Source organism: Bactrocera oleae, chromosome 2 (genome assembly GCF_042242935.1).
Source record: "Bactrocera oleae isolate idBacOlea1 chromosome 2, idBacOlea1, whole genome shotgun sequence".
Classification (NCBI taxonomy): domain Eukaryota; kingdom Metazoa; phylum Arthropoda; class Insecta; order Diptera; family Tephritidae; genus Bactrocera; species Bactrocera oleae.
The window spans coordinates 21039667-21062760 of NC_091536.1; the positions used below are offsets into that span (position 1 = coordinate 21039667).

At 37.6% G+C, this 23094-nt stretch overlaps 1 protein-coding gene across 1 annotated transcript in view; it reads right to left on the reverse strand.

The window, feature by feature from the left end:
- Window positions 1-559: 559 nt before the first annotated feature.
- LOC106616628 (uncharacterized) overlaps window positions 560-23094 on the reverse strand; it is a 28680-nt gene continuing 6145 nt past the window's right edge. Inside the window, exons 2-7 of the mRNA XM_014233379.3 lie at window positions 18852-21428; window positions 12587-16634; window positions 3190-3266; window positions 1637-1765; window positions 1358-1554; window positions 560-1282 (exon numbers count right to left, since the gene is read on the reverse strand). Of these exons, the coding sequence (XP_014088854.3) occupies window positions 1393-1554; window positions 1637-1765; window positions 3190-3266; window positions 12587-16634; window positions 18852-21428 (6993 nt within the window). The 3' untranslated portion in view covers window positions 560-1282; window positions 1358-1392. The remainder of the gene's footprint in view (window positions 1283-1357; window positions 1555-1636; window positions 1766-3189; window positions 3267-12586; window positions 16635-18851; window positions 21429-23094) is intronic.

Below are 23094 nucleotides of genomic sequence, written 5' to 3' on the forward strand. Positions count from 1 at the left end.
TACTTAATATGAGTGCCGTTGAAAGTAGTTAGCGTAAAGAAAATATTTATAATATATTTTACTAACGTACGAATATTTCGCTTGCTTTCTTGATTTTGCAGTGTTGCAAAGTTTACTAAATTGATTTTTGTCGCTGACTGTGTCAACTAATAACTTCTTGTATACTATTTAGATGGCTTTTAATTTGTTTGCAAAAATATTTGCTGCAACAACTTCGACTTTGCGTTAACTGGGGTCATTTGCCGTACTTTCGGTAACCAAACAACTAAGTCCATATACCCAATATATTCATATACATATGTAGATGCAAGTACAATGCCAACAGCAACAATCCAACTCAAAACAATATCGGTGTACAACTCTTAGTTTATAGAAACAGCAAAAAAAATCTTAGGGAAATTAATAAATTGTGTTCTTTTAAGTTTAATTAATTTTATTTTTTATTATATATTCTTGTACATTTTACTGAATTTCAAAATTTCTGCAATTATTTAAAATGATGTGTCACATCCTGCTTGTTATTTTAATAAGTTTGTGTTACGAATACAAAAACAAAATATTAATAAGATAAAGTATTACAATTATTGAAGTTTATTAAAGATAAGTGAATAATGCTTTGACACAAGTATTCGTAAATGTAAAGTAGGTATATTTAAAGAATATCATAATAATTATATGTATGTGCAAAACAAGTATACACATACGTATGATGCGCGAGTGTTTCACAAGTGGCCTTAAAGGTATACAATACAATTTATATGCAGATATTCACTATGATTACTGATAGGGTTTTAACGAATTTTTTTTTTTTGAATTTTTAGTTTTGAATTGTAATTGGAAAAAATCTTTAAGTATGTATGTATATGTGCATAACTATAATATAATATAATTGCAAATAAATAAACAGCAAACTTCATTCCATGCGTCGCTGAAAGTAATTAAAAGGACAAAATAAAGAAAATTGCTTGTTTACAAATCATGTTCATGTAAAATTGTTAGTGTTTTATAGTTGAAAATTCTATTAAAATCTTAAATTTTTTGTTTCTTTTTTTGTAATAATATTTTTCTTTTTTATATTAACTATACGCCCAACTCCAAATTTTCTACGCATTTCATTTGCGAATTTCACATCTCCAAGAATTTGCCGCTCGGTGAGCAAAACTTACACATACAAGTACATGGTGGATATATCTGCTTTTGTGGGCAAGAGTGTGTGCAGGAGTTTTACTAAATGAATGTGCCATAAGACTTATGTGTATTAGCTGCTTGCTTACTCGTTCAGCTGTGAAAATTTTTTGAAAATAAGTTATAAAGATATATATTTCAATTATATATATAGGTGTATGTGTGTACATACCCACTTCCGCTTATACGTTTATGCGCGGCTTCTTTTTACAGCTTTTTCAAATAGGCAGCACACTTCACCGCACTGCTGACCTGCCCGGTATTGAGGAGATTCAACTTCTTATGCTTTGCACGGAACTTCCTCACATAGGCGTCAATCAGATTCTTGATCTTATGAGGATTAATTTCGCCCGAACGACTGTGACAAATCTGCGCATGTGTTGCAATTAGATGATTATTAATAAATAAAACCGAAATGGAAAATCTTGTATTTTCATCAAGTTTAACAAACCTTTGGCACAGCTCGGCGCATAATCTCCTTGTAGTCATCTTTTGTGATCTGTTTCTTATTGAAACGTGGCTTTAAAACCAATTTGACTTCTTCAACAACACGCTCCTGTCGATTCAGCTTACGCAAAAACTATTGATTTAAAGTAAAGAATGAAAAAAATAAATAAAGCGGTGAATATAAAAAAAAAAAGTTTTAAGGATATTTTCAGTACAATTATAACAGAAAAATCCTGCATATTTATATTTTTTTACTTCCGATGCTTGTTTTTCGAACGTAAATCGCGCTGTGAATACGAAAAGCATTCGGATGCTGCATGAAATAGTTGAAAATATTGCAGACGTGTTTTGGGGAGTCTACTTTATCACAAACACAAGTATAAATTCTGTTCTGAAAGTTCTGAATCTATTGCAACGTTTGATTTCGATTAGCAGTCGAAAAAGAGTTGCTTGACTTCGTAGTTGTGGACCGTACATTAATCAAACGCATCATTACTGGTGACGAGACGTGGGTTTATGCATATGATGTCGAAACTGACCAACAATCTAGCGAGTGGCGGTACAAAACTGAGCCAAAACCAAAAAAACCAAAATTAGCTGAGGGCACGAAGAACCATTCCAGGTGAGGCTTATAAGAAAAGTGTGGGAAAAAGGATTAAGCTTGGCATGCATATATTGCTTCAAGAACATATTTTGAAGGCGATAATAAAGATTTGTAATAAAATATGTATTTTTTTTGTCAGTCCGGGTTATATTTGATCATATGGAGTACCGTGACTCTTTGATGGGAAACGTATAAATCTGGTTTAATGGGTTTCAAGGTACTTGAACAACGGTTTTTGAGTAGCTGCAAGCAAGTGCCTTGTAAACGCCGGCCACTGAAGATAATATGACAAAAGCACACGATTACGTATTGGCAGACCGCCGATTGAAGGTGTGCGAGATAATCGAGACAGTAAGTGAGTAATTCGGACAACAAGCGCAACCGTGCGACCACTACCCACCAGAAAACTGGAATCAGCCGAAACAGTGCACTACGCCCAGCAAAGATACTGAGCGGAAGGCTACCTAGAGAAGGGAAAAGCAGTCACAAGGCTCAAGTAAGCCGAACTATTAACTATTATTAACTATTACTAGGAATAAAGAAGTTGGTGCATCGCTAAGTCATGTGTACTAAACATGTTGCACTTTCACACTTTTACCTTCGTAGCCCACAATGTATGTATCGTGAATTGAGCATCAAATAACGGAATCATTTTGAAACTGCGGGTATTTTATTTATAATATTAAGTAATACAATTGAGAAAATCGATACAATATTCTAGAAAATCGAAACTGTTGAAAACTTGTTTTCAACAAATTGTGATCGAAATATAAAATTTCTAGTTATCGCAAATGCAAAAGGAGCAATTAACTAATTAATTATTAATCTATAATTAAATAATAGAATTTTTAGAAGAACATTGCTCTTAGAACTTGCTAAAAATCCATCAAGCTTTAACTGCGCTGAAAATCTTTAAGCTACTAATTTTTAATGTAGGTATTCAAATTACTTACCTTATCTTTGACTTGTAATTCAACGGCTGAGTTTGGTACGTCGTCATAGACCTTAACGTGATCGTCAGTTTTAGTGACTGCAAAGAGTTTATATAAAATAATAATAATATAGAAAAAATGTATGCAATATTTTCTTTTTTATAGATATTTTCGGCAATGCAATTTTTCAAAATATGACCTTTATTGCAGGAAAATACATACACCTAGATGTGTATGTGCACAGCAATTCGTTGGTTTCGTGTATTCTTTAGTGACAGCAATATTATTTGTTGTTAATGGCGGATTTTGATTTCACCACCACTTGTTGTTTGAAAAAAAATATCTAAACTCCTACTTAAAACTGTTATACACTATGCGACAAATGAAAGTATACATTTCTATAAATTTCATAGTAGTTTTTTCAGTGCAGATTTAATCAAATAAATAGGTAAAAAAATTATATAATGTTATTCTATTTTCATCAGTGTTTGAGTAATAAATTATATATGAATATATCTTTTCCTAAAAATCGAAACAAAAATATATATTTGTTTAACTTCAAAATAAGGGCAAACATAAATGTATAAAATTGCGAAAAATTCAAAAAAAATGTAGCTTAATAATTAGTGTTCCCACCTATGCTCTGTATTACAGCTCGAAGACGTTCTGGCATGCTTCGAACCTATTTTCTAAAATTTATGCAGAATATGGTCCCATTGGCGCATCATCTCTAGGAATAATGACTGCAAGTTTGTGACCACAAATGCTCAAATGGATTTAAATCCGGCGATTGAGCTGGCCAGTTCAGTTTTTCAATAAAGTTTTCTTCAAAAAAGTGAGTAGCCAGGCGAGATGTGAGCTTGGGGTCGTTATCTTGTTGTAAGACAAACGACCCATCCATTTTTTCCGCACTTATTGTCAAATTTTCGCTAAGAATATTAACATATTTCGTTCGTCCATCGATTTGAACTAAATTACCTACACCGAATTTTAAAAAACAACCAAAAACCATGAGAGAACCGCCTCCATGATACGATCATTTGAATTCTTTAGCTCGAATTTGGACTCATCGGACCAAACGTCGGGAGGCCTGTCGTCGAAAATTGCGATAAAATCATGGAAATAGTGGAAACAGATCGTCACGTGAGCGCTTATTTAATTGCTGAGGAACTAAAGATAAGCCAGAAAACCGTTTGAAACCATTTGCATAACCTTGGATTCAAAAAGAAGCTCGATGTTTGGGTGCCAAAGAACTAACGCAAAAAACATGATGGACCGAATTTCCATCTGCGAATCGCTGCTGAATCGCAACAAAATCGATCCGTTTCTGAAGCGGATTGTGAGTGGCGATGAAATATGGGTCACTTACGCCAACATCGAGCGCAAACGGTCGCGGTCAAAGCTCGGGGAAGTGGTGGCCAAGACCGGATTGACGGCCGTTCCCACGACAGTCGGGTCTACGTAACCGGAACGGACCCGGATTTATTCCGGCCAAGGACTGTCAACTCGGCAGAATTCTGTCGCTACAACAACAACAACCGGATTGACGGCCAGGAAGGTTTTGCTGTGTGTTTGGTGGGATTGGCAAGGAATCATCTCAATTCGGCCCTCTACTGCCAACAACTGGACCGCTTGAAGGCAGCACTCATCTAGAAGTGGCCATCTTTGATCAACAGAGGCCGAATTGTGTTCCATCAGGACAACGCCAGGCCACACACGTCTTTGGTGACGCGCCAGAAGCTTCGGAAGCTCGGATGGGAGGTCCTAATGCACCCACCTTATAGTCCGGACCTGGCACCAAGTAATTATCATCTTTTCCTGTCCATGGCGTTCGCTTAATGGTGAGAAGTTGGCCTCAAGAGAGGCCTGTGAAAATTGGGTCTCCGAGTTTTTTGCCAATAGGGACGCAGCCTTCTACGAGAGGGGTGTAATGAAGTTGGCATCTCGTTGGCAACAAGTTTACGAACAAAACGGCGCATATTTGACTTAAATCGGAAAAATGTACACAAAGTTATTATCTTTTGAAAAATCAATAAAGAACCGAACGAACTGTTTACTTCACCTAATATTAAAAAAATACTTTAACTAGAATATTATAGTCCAAGACTTCCCCATATAATTAAAATCTTAAAGATACTTTATCGAAGTACACGGATTAAATTGTATAGTTTTAAATATAATTTAAGAGGGTCGGATCTTTTGAATCGATTTTTCGAAGTGGTTCCAAAGAGATTTTTGGTAATAGACAAGCGCGTCGATCCCGTTCAGTCGCTAATCAAAACATTGAGGTGCGTCTTCTAAAAACCATGTTTTTACAATTGGCGTGCACGATTGCGTGAAAACTATTTGACCTATCAATCTGATTCAATTTCTATTTTATAAAGTATTAAAAACTGTTCTATTTAAATTAAAGATATTGATAATCATTTTGCCTTTGTTTACAATAACTATTTTGTTTACATTTAGCCAAGACCAAAACCTTTGTTTACATTTAGGGTCAGTGACTTGTTTTTACATATTATGAGGTCAATGACCCTTTTGTTTACATTTAGCCAAGTCAAAAACTTTTGTTAACGTTTAGCCAAGTCAACAGCCTTTGTTTTTGTTTTATGGGGTCAATGACCCCTTTGTTTATATTCTGAGGTCATAATTAGCGCTGGGCCACATATGGTACTTAGTTTTTAAGAAAACTTATCCACTTAAAAATTGCTTTTGCCATTTTATGGTCGTAATAATCGTCCACCTGTTCTCGCTATTCGTCGAATTGTTGAAAATTTCGAGCGTACAGTTTCTTAACATAATGTTTAAGTGTCAATAAGACAAAGAACCGCTCGAAATAATGAAAATGTTGCTACCGTTCAGGCAAGTGTCGCTAAAGACCGCAATTTGCCGATTCCAAGACCGTCAAGAATTGGGACTGTCTCAAACCACAACCTAGCGGGTTTTGAGAAAAGATTTGGGCTTGCATCCGCATAAAATTGTTCTCACTCAAGAACTAAAGCCATTGGACCAACCTAAAGGTCGTGAACTTGTTGATTTTGCATGGAACAATTTCAAAACGATAACGATTTTTTTAAGAAAATCATCTTCTCCGATGAGGCTCGCTTTCATCTGAATGGTGCGGTAAATAAACAAAACTGTCGAGTCTGGTGCGAAGAAAATCTATAAATTATTCATGAACAACCATTAGATTCAAATAAATTGACAGTTTAGTGAGATTTTTGGTCTGGTGGAATAATCGGTGCGTACTTCTTTCGAAATTAAGCTGCTGAAACCGTTACTGTCAATGGAGAGTGGTATAGATCGATGATAATCAACTTTTTATGGCAGCAATTGGAAGAAATTGAACTTGACAACATCTGGTTTCAAAAAGAAAAGGCTACGTGCCACACAGCACGTGCAACAACCGAATTATTGCGAGAAAAGTTGGAGATGCGATAATTTCAAGAAATTGTGACATTGAATGGCCTCCAAGAAGTTGTGATTTAACACCATTAGACAACTTCTTGTGGGGTTATTTGAAGTCATTGGTCTTTAGCAATAAACCAAACTCTATTCAAGCTTTAGAAGTCAATATTGAACGTGCTATTAAAGACTTCGGCTCATCGAATTCGCTTCTGCAAAAGAAGAATTGTATCGATCGTACTTCACACTAAATTAAAATATTTTCATTTAATTTGTATGGCAGTTGGCGTAATTCGAAGACTAATTTCACATATTTTCGGCAATAAACTATAGCATATCCAATATTATACCTATCCCATTTTATCTATTTTTAGCATTACTACATTTTATTAATCCTGATATCAGTTATTTGGGGGCTAGGGCAAATTTTCCCCCGATTTTATCCATTTTAGGCGCAAAGATACACTATTATTAGAAAAATACCAGTATAAATTCAGCCGGGAGTTCGAAAATATTTCTATTAGGTACTTATATGGATAGAATCCGAATTTCAATTATATATCTTACACATTGACCGTGGCTTCGCTCCCTTAATGGTTAAATGTAAGCATCAAGCATTAAATTTCACAACCAAGATGATAGGGAAGGGCTTTATAGGTTTTTGTAAAAAAGGTGGACAAGGGTTGTGGCATCGCCTACCTTTGGTAGAAATCCTATATCTCCGGAACTATTTGAAAAAATTTTGCACAAATAGTGCTCTTAAGCTATTTCATCTTACGCTAAAAAATTGTCGAAATCGGACTTTAACTTCCAGGACCCAGACACTAAATATTTGGACAACAGTGCATATGAGTGATTTTCGGCGAACATATCGGTAACAATCTGTGAGGTCTAGTATTGAAATTCGGGGAGTATATTTTTTTGATGATAGCATGAGCTTGTGCCAAAAATGGGTTAAATCAGGTCAATACCTTCCTTAGCCCCCATATACATAATATTCGGATTTTTAAACATCCCTCTTGTTTTTATACCTTATATAATGGTCAATCCGTGAGGTTTCTTAATGAAATTCCGAGAGCCTTTATTTCTGGGAGTGATATGTTGTAATACCAAAACTGTGTAACATCGGGTCAAAATATTCGCTAACATTGTATAAAAATTTCAAACTACCAGTTGACTTTATATGCGATTAAGTGAAAAGACCAGCTCCCATGTACTACATATGTACAATGATTTTCATTAGTCCAGAATGAAATTGAGATTTCCCATCCTTTGGATGTTTTCCTCCAATACAACATACATTAAATTTAGCCCATATCATATTTAGTTCATATCACATATATCTCATTTGACTTAATCAGGTTGATCCTAATAATAATATTTCGAATATGCAAAATATAGTAATGAAACCAAGTGAGGCTACTACTTATAACGGGTGATCCAAGTAGAGGTACTTTTTTCAATAACCTTTTTTTTGACAGATCACACGTGAGTCGTGTCAAGCTGTCATATTATTTTTATTAAGTATTGTTTGGCATTTTATCATGGAAAGACTTAGGCCTGAACAACGTTTACAAATCGTTCAACTTTATTACGAAAATTAACCGTTTGTAAAGAATGTGTTTCGCGCGCTTCGCTCAACTTATGGTCAACATAATCGGCCTACTGAACGTACTATTAGCAACACTATCACCCATCATGAGACCCAGCATTCATTATTGGATAATATTCGACCAAATAGACCACGGAGTGAAGAAAATATAGCGGCCGTAGCTGGGAGTGTACACGAAGACCGTGGTGAGTCGATTCGGAGCAGTTCGCAGCAACTCGGACTGGCGTATGGAACGACTTGACGCATTTTTCGTCGAGATCTTAAATTGAAAGCGTACACAATAATGCAAGTGCAAGAACTGAAGCCGCTCGACCTTCTCAAGCGACATCGCTTTATTCTATGGGCTCTTGAAAAGATCCAAAATGATACGACGTTTTCGAGTCAAATTTTGTTCAGCGATAGCATTACTGGCTTAACGGGTATGTAAACAAGCAAAATTGCAAGAGCAACCTAAAGAGATTCAAGAGCTGCCATTTCATCCAGATAAAACAACGGTTTGGTGTGGTTTATGCGCCGGTGGATTCATCGGTCCATATTTCTTCAAAAATGATGCTGGTGAGAACGTAACCGTCAATGGCGACCATTATCGCACCATGATAACCGACTATTTGATGCCTGAAATTGACGCTTGTGATCTCGGCGACATTTGGTTTCAACAAGACGGCACCACTTCCAACACATCGCATCAATCAATGGATTTATTGGGAGAACACTTCGGTGAGCAGATAATTTTCCGTTTTGGGGCGGTCGATTGGCGACTAAGATTGTGTTTTCACACCGGTAGACTTTTTCCCCGTGGGGATATGTAAAGTCTAAAGTCTATACGGACAACCTCGCTTCGATTCAGGCTTTGGAGCAAAACATCCCGCGTGTCATTCGCCAGTTACCAATCGAAATGCGCGAACGAGTCATCAAAAATTGAACTCAACGGATGAACCATCTAAGACGTAGCCGCGGTCAACATTTAAATAAGATAATCTTCAAAAAATAAATGCCAAATAATGTTCTTTCGAATGTTAATAAACATTCCCCACTAAATTTGAATTTTCTGTGTTTTTTTTTTCTTTACAAAAGTAGGGAACCACGAAATGGATCACCCTTTAATGTATGCATAATAAGATACCAAATTTGATTGTAATCCATTCGGTTTCTTCGAATAACGCATGTTGAATTGTTTCGCAACATATTTTAAAATAAAGTTGTTCAACACCTGAAAGTGATTTTTATCACCCGTTAAAGAATTTTTATTAGAAACTTTTTTTTAGAATGCGCTCGGAGTTAAAAAAACAGTTTTTATATAATCATAAATAAAAGTAAGAAAGAAAAGGCTAAGTTTGGACATTATACACCATACTGTAATACATTGTATGAATTGAAGACGTGAGAATTACTTTCACGGGCTTTCAAACCTTTACTACATTATAATAAAAACGCTAACTTCGGTTGTACCGAAGCTATAATACCCTTCACAAATACAAAAGTTCCTTACAAGCACTTGATTTCGGTTGTTAAGTTTGTATGGCAGCTACATATATGCTATAGTGGTTCGATATTGGCCCTTCCGACAAATGAACAACTTCTTAGTAAGAAAATGACAGGTGCGAAATTTCACATCGATAGCTTAAAAACTGAGGGATTCGCGTATATACAGGCGGACGAATGGACAGACAGACGGACATGGCTAAATTAACTCAGCTATCATGCTGATCATTTATATATATTTTTTATAGGGTCTACGACGTTTCATTCTGGGTGTTACAAACTTCGTGGCAAACTTAATATACCCTGTTCAGGGTATAATTACTACATTGTAGTACATTATCGTAGTTTTGTTTTGGCAGCATATGGAAGCGGATTTTAAAAAATGGAGCAATATCGGTCGGTTATTTTTGGAAGTTAAATCGAACGGAATCAAATTGTGCTTGAATGTTATATAAGGTGTTTTTTCTTCTTCGCTGGCAAGCGACAAAAATTGGTTTACCAAGACCTATTGGTCACACCCAAGTGCTCCGAACTACACTAACTACTACTTAGAGAAGGGCAAGGAGATTAGAGGGCTCTACTATGAAAGACCGATTCACACATTCACCGTCGTGAAATTGATCGAACTGTAGCTCCATACACATATTCTCAAAATTTCGTTTCGCGGGTTTTACAGAAAACGTATTTTTAAGACGGCTTAAATCAGTTGGAGTTGCATTAATCCTTAATAATAATATTATACGAGAATATTTAAAACAATTTCTTTTCTAATTAGGGTCATTTATAGGGTCCAATATACAGGTTGGGTGAAAAGCTTCTGCTCTCACCAAGAAATAGCACTACTAGCTAAAATTTCTTTTCTTCTCAAGTTGATACATCTGTCGTGAGAACACATTCAAAATAACAAGTCATTCTGTCAATTAATACTTTGTTTAGAAGCCATTTGAAGTTGACGTGTCAGAGTATTTTTTTAATATGGAAAAACTTGAATATCGCGCAGTAATTACATTCTTTGTTTTGAAAGCTTTAAAAGCAAAGGAAATGTATGAACAATTGTAAGAAGTAAATAAGAAGTCCTCACCTTCAAAACACACCGTTGAATTTGGGCTGGTGAATTTAAACGTGGTCGTACTAGGTTTGAAGATGATCCACGCGAATCACGACCAAAAACCACAACCACACCAGAAATCATTGAGCAAGTTCATAATATTGTTAGTGAAGATCCAAGATTGACTAAGCGTGAAATTGCTAATGCCATAGGCATCTAAGATGAACGAGTACTTCATATTTTACATGTAGAATTACATATGAAAAAGCTGTTTGGAAAGTTAGTGCCGCATACGTTGACATTTCAACCAAAACTGGATAGAAAACAAATTTCTCAGCATAATTTGGAACGTTTTAAACGGAATAAAACCGATTTCTTGCGTCATTTTATAACTATGGATGAGACTTGGATCTCTTACCATGATATTAAATAGAAACAAGAACATTTACAGTGGACTGAAGCTGGTTGTTCAGTTCTAAAGCAGGTGAAGTCACAACGATCAGCAAAAAAGATTATGGCATCAGTTTTTGGGTATGCAAAAGCAGCACAAAAAAATCATTTTTCATCAAGACAATGCACTTGCTCACAAAGGTGTTTTAACAACTACAAAAATTAAAGTGCGAATTGCTTGAGCATCCAACGTATTCACTAGATTTGGCTCTCAGCAACTATTACCTCTTCAGAACTTGAAACAATTTCTTTGTGGAAACCGGTTTTCGTCCAATAAAGAAGCTATTTCGGCCGCAGACGGGCATTTTACAGAGCTTTCGGAAAATCATTATAGGGATGGCATAAAATTATTGAAGGATCATTGGAATAAGTGTATTGAAGTTAAGGGAGATTATATTGAATAAAAAAATATATATAAATATATAATATTTCGTAACAAAAACATTATTTTTTCATTTCGAGCGCAGAAAATTTCAACCAACCTGTATATTCTGCCTCAGCGGTAGTTACAGAGGTCACAAATTAAAAAATATAAGAAGAAAAGAACGTTAATTGAACTATAACACTCTTTACAGGTGCAAGTTGATCGGTCAGTTTGTATGTGAGCTATATGCCATAGTGGTGCAATCTAAAGTAAAAAAAAAAATCGGAATGAGATTTTACCAGGCAAGTTCAGTCGGTTTTTGTGTATATTAGACAGTTACTAAACTTTTGGTGTTTAAGCAGCACTCACCATCTGACTATTCCAGACTAATTAAACTTTTACTGGGTAGTAGCATAGAAAGTTATGTCGTTTCTGGTTTGTAAAATACCTTATATATACAATAGAATAATAAATCAACGTATTTTGTAAATACAATACCGAAATTTAGAAGAATTCAATAAACAACAATATATCAAATGTCAAACATTACATTTAGACGAATACCACTTGACGTTAGGGAATTTGTATAAACTTGATATAACTAAAAATTATACCAGTTAATGTAACCGAAAACCGAAATTTTTTTTTAGTTCAATATCAAATTTACGCGCAATAATATTCTGCAAATATGTTTTTATCTTGTTTTTTTTTTTTAACTTTTTGGCATCTGCTAAATAATGTTTGCATTAAAAAACTCGGCTCCATTGTATCATTAATAAAATTGAGTCCTTCACTTACCAAACAACTGATGAAACGTTACTTTGCTTTGCTGACGCTATGAAAGTTTTAGAAATATGTATGTTCATATGTATAGGTAACACAAAAGAATACACTTCCCAACAACTGTTTTTTCACATTTTCGTATGCAAACAAGAACTAATTAATAAAAAAAAAAACTGAAACAAAACCCGATTCACATGTATATCCACCGAAACACACAGACACGCTGCGATTTTGTTGTGGGGTTGATCGATACTCAGTATTATTTGAAACCCACCTTTTATTTTAGCTTTCTTGGTGCTACTAGTGACAATTGCCTTGAATTTCTTCGGCATACGTGCATGGCCAACGGGTGAGGTGCTGCCAAAAAGATTATCAAAAACGTCCGCTTTGCCCATGGCATTGGCGTTATTCGCACGCTTAGAGCGTCGTGGTACAGCGCCCGAGCTGTCTGGTGGCGGTTCGAAGAGATCCTCATAGTCAGCGGAACCGGGCGAATAGGGGCTTTCCATTTCGGTGAGATTGACCGGTTCATCCATGCCACCATTACGTGCATTCGAATTAGATGATGTCATGGCGCCACTGCTACTCCCCACACTGCTACCCACTTTGGGTAGCGGTAATTTTGATATTTGATTGCTCTTTATCATTGGAGTGGGACTGGAAATTACTGGTATGTGTTGTGATCCGCCTTGTGCATTGCCGTTTGACAAGAGCACATTTGATATCACAGAGAGACCCATCGCTTCATCGCTCTTTTCACGCATGCTCAGTCCATCGTCGTGCGTATTGCCCATGACAGTGGCGTGCATGTGCGTCGCAGTATTATATTGCGAGTCAGTTGACTTATTTAGATCTTGTGAGCTATTCTGTTTTGTATTCATTAACTTCATTACTAGCTCAACGGGATTAAGTGTGGAACCTTGTGCACTTATGCTAACGCTGGCGCCAGAAATTTGAGAACCCGTACGCTCATTTGTTAGCCGTTGTTCGTCGGCAATGTGCTTTTGTGAGGATACCACTTCAACGCTACTATCCATACCGATTGAGGCTTGCGAGCTGTTCAATGGAGCGGGAGAGGGCGAGCGTGGAGACATAGATGGCGATTTCGTAGGATCGAAGGGATCGTAAGCATCTGGCGAACATGGACCAGATTCTGGTGGTGTATTTGGACCAATTTTTTGACTACTTTGTACATGCATTGGTTCCAGTTCCGAACGATGTGTGTCCGGTTCACGTACTTCGGTCATTTCTGATTCAGAATTCAGTTCCGCATCGTCATGTAGTGGGTTATTACGGACTTTATTTTGCTTTTTAGCGGCTATGTTAAATTTAACAGTTGGAGGTTCTGGTGGAGTCTTTGGTCCAGTCTGTGGCAAATCGTAGGATTCCTCTAAAATAGTATCGAGGCGTTCTCGTTCCAATGGCGGCGTTTTGTCCAACTGTGATGAAGAGCGTATGCCATTACTCATTTGTGATCGATGATGATCCAGGTCGTCCGCAATTGATTCACTGCGATGGCGTTCGCGATGATTTTCACGTCGTCGATCATGTTCGTGTTCGTGCTCATGTTCGTGTTCACTATCACGTCCGCCGACGCCTTCTTCGCTGTCGGTAAGCACGATAACATCAGCTGGTTCCTGATGCACCTGGAACGGTGATCGCTCCAGGTCGATAATAGCAACAGGCTTTGCGTCAAGCTTCTTACGCTTCTTCTTTTTCTTACTAGCAGCATTCGAATTGGTCATGCAGTCAATAGAATTTCGGCGAATTGTGTGTAAGTCTTCGCGCGTCGCCGGCAATGTAACAACTGTTGTCTGTGAGGGCGGTTGATTTCCAACTGCATCTTTATTAAAACTCACGCTAACAAGAATATTGTTGCCGGAGGCAAAGACCTCTTTTGATGGTACTGCTTCTGGTGTTTGGGTACGTCGCGTGCGTCGTTTGTCTTTGCGCACATCACGTCGTTTCTCACCCTTCTTCTTCTTTTTCACCCGCTTTGTTCGCTTGTCACGTTTACTCGACCGAGAATTGCTGCGCCGTGCTTCTGGCTCATAGATGCCGTGCATTTCGTGAACAAGACGTGGCGATACCAATGGCGGGGTCCACGATACATTGTTGTCGCGTTCGTAGTCAAGTACAGGACCTGGACTGGGCGAGGGGGACCAGTTGGGCTCATCCAGCGCTTTTTGCTTTGGTGAATGATGACGCTTTTTCTTTGGCGGTCTATCCACTTCAAATGCGTCACGCTGACGTGAAATGCGTAAGTTGGCCTCTGGACTAAGGCTTGCTAAGTGCTTCTTTTTCTTCTTCTTACCCTTATCCTTTATCTTTTTCTTTTTACCCTTGGTTACGCGTAAAATCGGTGTTTTTGAGTGGCTTCTATGCAACCGTGGCGTATATCTGGGTGATGGGGAAAGTGAATGCAAAGGAGACGGTGAACGTGAGATGGCTGATTGTGCCAGCGGTGAACCGTCACGCACACGTCTTATAACCTTTCTACCCCCCATACGTTGTGGGGTAAGCGATCGTGAGTGCATGCGCAGTGGACTTCGAGAGTGTGCGCGCATCGGAGTAATTCTGCGGGGCGAGAGAGAGTTTCGACGCGGGGAACGGTAACGTTGTCTGGGTGAAACAGACTGTCGACGCATCATAGGTTGCGGACTTGGTGATATGCTAAAGCTGCCGCGTCGATTTCGTCGTGGTGACACTGAATGTCCACGTGAGCGTGACCTAGAAATTGACCTACCACTTAATCTACGAGTGCGCGGACTTGGTGACCTACTAATATTACGAGTTTGACGATTGGTATCGCGTCCGTAACGATCTCTGACCTCTCTATCCTCTCTAAAGCTACGTTGAATACCCACAACGTTACGCACATTATAGCGTGGAATTTCTCTACGTTTCGGACGATATTGATTTTGTTGTTTATTTCGATCTTGGAATCTATTCTGGTTATTATTATAACGACCACCTTGCCGCCAGTTGTTCTCCTTGTTGTTGGATCGGCTGCGAGAACGCAATGAACGGGAGCGGGAATGCCTACGGCCACGACCACGTGGCGATCGCGAACGTGATCTGCCGGAATGTGGTGAACGAGAGCGATTCACAGTGACTCGTGGTGATCGCGTACGATTGCCTCTGCGGCTATGACTGCGACTTCGCGTGCGGGAGCGTGTTCTTGATATCGATTTAGAACGAGAACGATCACGTGAACGTGATTTTGACGACTGATGTCGCACTTTATATTTACCTGCTTGTTGCTTGTCGGTGCGGTAATTGCGTACTTTTTGTTTATTGCTTACTTTTTTGAATGTTTCAACTTTTTTGTCACGTTTATCACGTTTTTTGCTACTTCTTCGCTTTCTCGAGCCGCGTGCATTGTCATCGTCGTCCGAAATTAATTCGGTTTCAATGGCGACCGCTGCACTGACAACAACTTCGGGCGTTTTACCGCCTTCGGTGTCCTGCTCATTCGGATCCTTGGAGACATTTAGCAACTTTGCGTCCGCCTCATCGATTTGTCCATTGTCATGTCCATCTTCTGGTTCATTGTTCTCATCCAGGCATGGTGTATAAGAACGATCAAGTTCGCCTTCAACTTTATCATCTGTTTCTTTACCCTTGCTCTTATTCCTTTTGCTGCGTTCCTTAAGTTTATCTGAAGTCGCCTCATCCTGTTCCTCACACTGACCATCTTCTACGTCCGATTTTTCTGACAATTTTGCTGCTTTCTCATATTCCTTCGGTTTATCAATATCAAGTTCCTCCCAATCGCTGTCATCGTACAATTCCAATACACCCTTCTTATTTGCAATGCCTACATCATTTTCAGGCAATTTCGTATCGGATTCTGTTGGACTGGGCGAACGTGATTGATCGCTATGAGCTTCCTTAACTTCCGACTCTTTTTCAAATGTCTCATTATTACTTTTATTACAATCGTCTAACTTATCGTTTTTATTATCCTCCACCACCACATTAGAACCCTCGTTGGATATGATTTCATGTTCCGGATCATATTGTGAGTCGCAATTATCAATGCTATCGCGCGGGCTAGGACGTGTTGAATCAATTTCTTCCACATTCTCGTGGTTTTCATTTGTCTTTTCAACTTCATCAGTTTCATTGTTTTCACTATTTTCTTCTTTTTTAAGCTCTTCGTCGTCGTCATCGTCCTCATTTTCTTCTGTAGGATTTTCTGGCTCATATAAGTCAGAATCTTTGACTGTAGCTGATGATTCATTTGGATTAGTTTCTGGTGGCATTGGTATTTCATCATCATCATCTAATTGTACTAAATCTTCATTTTCATCGTCTTCCTGAGAATCGATATTTTATGAAATAGGAGAAAGAAAAGTGATATATCATGGTTAGTATACCATTTTGTGGTTGTCTACATGTATGAGTTCACCTAAACATATCTGAATGCTCCTAACTACGTATAATTTAAGTCGTCTATACAAAAAATGAAAACAAACTGATTGTAAACTAAGTGTCTTAAAGGTTTAAAACTTAGTTGCACACGATAATTATTGTTTATTGGACAATCTTAATATTTACTTCTTTTTTGAGGAACATGTACTACTATTTTGAAAAAAATAAAAATAAAACAAAAAACTATACAGCCACCTTACTTGACAGTCGGTTTAGCCGGAAAGATTTCGAATATATATCTGACCCAGAACTAGTTTTGTCAAGGTATGATCTACTCAGGCTTTTACCTCACTGTTTGACAAGATTCCGTCTTTCATATACATTTAATAAATAAACATATTGTGTAGTAAATGACAATTATAAATGAAGATATATCATTTCTGAACATAACCTATAAGTTAGTTTACCAATGATAAATACGACTAAAAACTCATCCGATCAGACTGCTTTACTATACTTGACAAATCTGTAATTTTTGAATCTTAACGAATAAAACGAAAAACGAACATTTCATAAAAATATTTATATTCGAAAAGTATTAGGCATATCCGTGGCCATCATTGAAATGCAAAAAGCCCAATTTATAAATTTTATGTCTACAAGTAATACACTTTTGAGGTGTAACTAAAGGGAATACGTATATATATAAGAACATAATTGCTCTATTCTTGCCCGAGTCTCAACACCTATTTGTTGTTACTGCAATGATTAGGTTCTAATATAACCAATAGCGGCTGATTTAAATTGGGCTGTTGGCCACGGAATGTTTCAAATTTGGTTAGAAATGTAATCTATAGGTACTTCGTAATGTATTTTTAGACTAGTTAAGCCACGTCAAAATTCTAAATATCGGTTTTTTTATATACCTCTTTTTGCTCAATTTCACCTCCTATTGACTGGTACTTTAATAAGGGAGAGGGTGTTCAATTTTTTTCTTATATTAGATTTTAAAACTTTAAAGCTTCTCATAACTTAAAAACTACTGCACCGTTCCTTTTAAAATTTTAAACGCTATTTCTGTACATAATTTACAAGGTAACGCCGTAGAGTTATTTTTAAACTTGTTTATAATTTTTATGTTGCAATAACCAATTAGCCGATTTATTTCTTTAAGTGTAAATTTAAAATCCGAAAAACACTCACGGCGTTACCTGAGAAAACTATTTTCTAACGAATGAATCTTGATTTTTCATTTTCGTATTATTATTCTAATTGCCCCCATTGCCGTATTTTTAATATTCTTCGTAAATGCGAATTAACCCTACTCCCCCTTTAAATGTTTATTTTATACATATATATATATTATTTTTTTTTGTTCTCACAAATAAATTATAAAATTTTTTGCTAAATTAATAATAGAAAGCAAACGAAATGTCTCTAAATTGTTCATGCGTAGAGAAGCCCATTAAGTGCAGATTTTAAGAATTAATTTTTGAAAGCTTTATACATTTTTATTTATTTTAGATTTAGGCTAAAAAAAATTTTAGAAGTTGATAAAGGAAACAAATGAATTCTATTTATAAAAATGTGTGAAAAGACATTTTCGTGTAAACAGTTTTGAATGAGTTTTCGTTCCACACTCGTTGTTTAGTCGAAATATGAGAAGTGGCAGTATTGCTTATATTTTACACTATGAGGACTTTGTAACAAATAACCAACTACAAACTAAAAAATATCGGGCGCTTCTAATACTATATACTACTTGTCTGTACTCCTCTCTCTCTCGCTGCCTGCATTACGAACATCTTTTTAAATGTCTTGTGTAAATTTTTTTTGATAAAAGCTTTTTTAAATCTAATCACCATTGATAAGCATATACATGTTAGATAATGTTTTTTCGAATAGTAAGCGCAATTAAGTGGCTATATAGTAATTTAGTATGTAAAAGAAACGCGCTGATTTTCTCTTTATTTTATAGCACACTCGAGTTTTCAAAGCAATAACGTTTGCAGTACATATAAAATATGTTAATTCAACCAGCTGTAAACTGCTGCCACTGACAGCGTTTTCGAAGTGTTTCTGCCATATTCGAAAAATTGCATTGCATTGACAAAAAAAAAAATATATTTCTTATTGCTTTATTTTTGTTTTTCAATTCATACCTTAGCTGCTTCGCTGTCCTGCTGAGTTTGTGATTGCATTTCTGTTGATTTGGCAACTTCTTGGGATTCGGCTGAGTATACGGAAAAGTTCGGACAATTGGAGTCATCGTCGTCATTTCCATAATCGTTATTCAGTTGTTGGAAAAGTGGTGTGCCCCAAGGCATAGGCACACCCGGTGGTGGCGCAGGTGGTGGTGGCACAGTCATTAGCGGTCGCATTGTTTGCATTGGCGAATGCATTGCTAGTGGTGGCGGCGGGCCACTCATAGTCAATGCTGGTGGTGGCGGTCTCGTCATTGGTAACGATCCCATAATAGGTGGTGGTCCTGTCATATGCGGTGGACCTGCCATCGGCGGTAAGCCAGACACAGGTGGTGGGCCCGCCATACCCAGTAGTCCTGCAGACATTAGTGGTGCGGGACCAACGACTGGTGGTGGTGCGCCTCTTACTGGTGGCGGTAGATCACCAAAGAGCGGATTTTCATTTGACATATTCTGTTGTTGAGGTGGTGGCAATCCAGTCCTAAAGGGATTATTGCCTTCATTTGTGGTATTTTGTGTTTGGTTTTGTTGTTGCTGCTGCTGTTGCCGATCGTCATCGTTACGATGCATAAATGGCAATGAGTTTCGTTGATTATTGTTGCGCTGATTATTACGTTGATTGAAGCGCATCGAGAAAGGTGAAAAATTTGAATTCTGATTTGGGTTGTTGTTGTTGTTCAAATTTTGATTACTAAAATTAAAATTGCCACGGCCGCCATCATTTCCGTCGCCACCAGCACTACCACCCATGGAGTGTCTATATTGACCTCCACCGCCGCTACCGCGATAATTGTTTTGATTGTTACTGTATCGATTATTGTAATTACCACTACCCCCACCACCACTGCTGCCACCCCCGAAGTTTTGATTACCGCCGCCACGCGGGTACATCGGTGCCTGTGTGACCCCCTCAAGTGGGTTGATAGCGGTGCGTGATTGTTGCTCATTGGCACCGACTGAATTACGTGTTGTTTGGCGCGGATTTGAGTTACCATTGGCCCTAGAACTATTGTTGTCGTTCATGTTAATACCACTACTGGGCAGTTGCAACGTGCCATCAGCACTAATATGCACACTTTCCATGTTTCTGGCTGCACTATGCCAACGATCTTGTATGTTCATAATGCTCGATAACAGATCGCCACTAGTGGGTGTTGCAGTTTGTGCTGGTAAATCTGGGAGCACATTACGTCTAGTATTGCCTTGCAGGCGACCCAAGAGAATACCTTTGCGTGCTCGTTGCGAGCCAAAGTTCGATATGCGTATAGAGGTTTGTAGGGCGGTGCCATGTCCCGTCTCTACTTGAATCTCATGCTCAATGCCCCCATTATCGCTATCCGAAAAGTACTCCAAATCATTGGCGCCGCCAAACAGTGATAATCCAGCTGACGTGCCAGACAAGTGAGAAGTATATGTGGGATCTTTCTTAACACCCATCTGCTCCGCCAAGCGCTTGCTGGCCGTCATGCGTTCGCCAGTACTGGTTCGCGTTGTATTGCGCGCTGTTGCTCTGCGCTTGCGTCGACGCCTTTTAATAATTTTCTTTGTAGTTTTAATTGCAAACTTCTCATCGAAATTATTCAAATCATACTCAACAACATATGTACGCTTGCGCGTGCGACGTCGACGACGCCTGCTCGGCTTACGTCGTGTTGTTGATGGTCTTGTGGTGCGTGTGGTTGTGGTCATAGTGGTGGTGGTTGTACTGTTACGAGGCCTGCCACGACCGCGACTAGTGCCTGCGCTTGTTGTTGTCGTTGTGGTCGTTTCAATGCGTGCGCGACTGCGTGTTGTGCGTAAAACGGCCGCACGTATACGTTCATTTTGTCGCGTGCGCAATATGCGAGGCTGCTGCAATTCAGTTACGCGTAGCGCCGCTTGCGGTATGCCCATGTCGCGTATATCTTCGTAAAGCAAATTTAAATCTTCTGACACATTGTCGCTTTCAGCCGATGGATCGAAACAGTTGTCGCAATACCAAGAACCTTCTGGAATTTGCGTTAGACGTGGTGTCAGACAATCCATATGATAGCCTTGATTGCATTCATCGCACAACAGCATTACATCTTCACGTTCTGGACTATTGCAGATCTCACAATAAGTCACATCCTCATCGACCTCACCCGCTTCATCATTCAATACATGTTCTTTACTAACCTTATTGGGATCTACGTTAATCTCGCGCACGATTCTACGATTTTCAAAATTATCCCGCACGACAATGCGATCGAATTCGATACGATCGATTGGACATGTCTGGACATTCTTGGACCAAGCCTCGATGCAGCTGGAGCAAAAAATGTGTGCACATGTTGCCGGCGAACCGATTTCTTGTTGTCGAAAAGTCAATAGGCAAATTGGGCATTTCTCGAGCAGCTCATTACTGCTACTGTCCGAATTGAAACCAGCCTCGGTGGCGTTTTCGTTTTGTTTGCTGTTGCTTTCATTTGCTTCCGTTGAATGCATTTGTTCATCTTCCGAGATGATAATTTTCTGCGACGATTTTGCTACACGCGTTTTAACCGAACGATTTATCTGTAAAATAGAAATATAAGAAACAATTAGGTTCGGCTATGTCAATTAACCCTTAAAAGTATGCATAAAATATATCTTTATATACAAGTATTTTATTATATTAAACGTTCTGCTATTTGCCCTATAAAAACGATAAGCTAACATACATTTGCACGAGTATATAATATTAAGTATATATATTATTCATTCATGTAAATAGATTAAAAATATTCAATTATTAATCATTTTCTACCACATTGGTAGCTCTACAGTAAGAACTTAAGTACATATATTGGTAAATTTCGAGGCTAGAAATATTTTTATATCGAAAAATACAAATAAAAATTTTAATCCAGTCGTGCAGCGGTTCGGATCGTTACTTTTCTACCAGTTTTTCAACGCCTGCTATAGCTTTTAACCAGCTTTCGTCTATGAGCCGAAGTTTGGATTAGATTCAACAATTTCATATTAACATATTTATCGAAGAGATTTATAAAATAAATTAGAAAGTAGAAGTTCACCAGTAGCTTCGTGTACTTTTGCAGCAACTTAAACTAAATTACTTAGCGTTTTTATCCGCAACTTTTACTACAGTACTACTACAAAATGATAGCTTAAACAAGAAAAAACGTTATTACGATTGCGCCAATGAACAGCTTCTTGAGGAGAAAAGGGCGTGCGCGAAATTTCAGATCGATATCGCAAAAACTTAGGGTTGCGGACGAAAATCGACTTGTGAAATCGACTTAGCTCGTCAAGCTGATCATTTATACTTATATTTACTTCATAGCGTTTCCGACTTTTTGGTGTTACAACTATACCGGCATACTTAATATAACCTATTCAGGGTATAATTATCGGAATCCCATTAATAATGAGTTATGGTTAAACAAAGACCTCAACGATGAGTTTTTGGAGACTTGTTCAGAAACAATTTATTTTTCAAAAATCGGTTACAACGACTCGACAAATATGTTATAAAATAGATAATTGTTACTTAAACTAATCCAGGTTTATCATTACAGATTCTGGTTGTTTGAGGACGGTGCGGGCGAAGGTCAAAAGATCTGTTTAAATTCGAGATATTCGCAAAGCTCTGTAAGTATGCGAAATATGGAAGGGCAAAGTATTGTTTTGACAATGTAATTTAGATCCAGGAACAAAATTGTATAAAGAACCGATGGGCTTAACGACCATAAAAAATCTTCACAAGATTATAGATCGGAATATTACAGGGATTCATAAAATGTAATAACGAATACTTTTTTAGAAAAAAGATATTAAAACATGCGATCCGGTTTTAACATAGGCATGTTGATATGCTAAGATATATTAATAAATTTACATATACTTTTTGACGTGCGTTTAATGTGGCTGCTTATAGCAAATATTTGGTTTACAATGTTATTAGTTATAACTATATTAAACGATAGTTGTTAATTACTTTTAAGCTTATGATAAAGTATGACTACAGTATTTATACATCGTCAGTATGCAACGGTATGTAACAATATTGCAAAATTAGGCGTTGTATAATTTGACGTTACATAACACTTTTACTACAAAGTTTACTTTCGCAATCAGCTGTTTTGTTTTCGCGAGCGTATAAAAACCAAAAATGTTAAAATTAAAACAAAATAGTTTAATTAGAAATAATTTCGTCCGTTTCCTCAGGCACATCATTAAA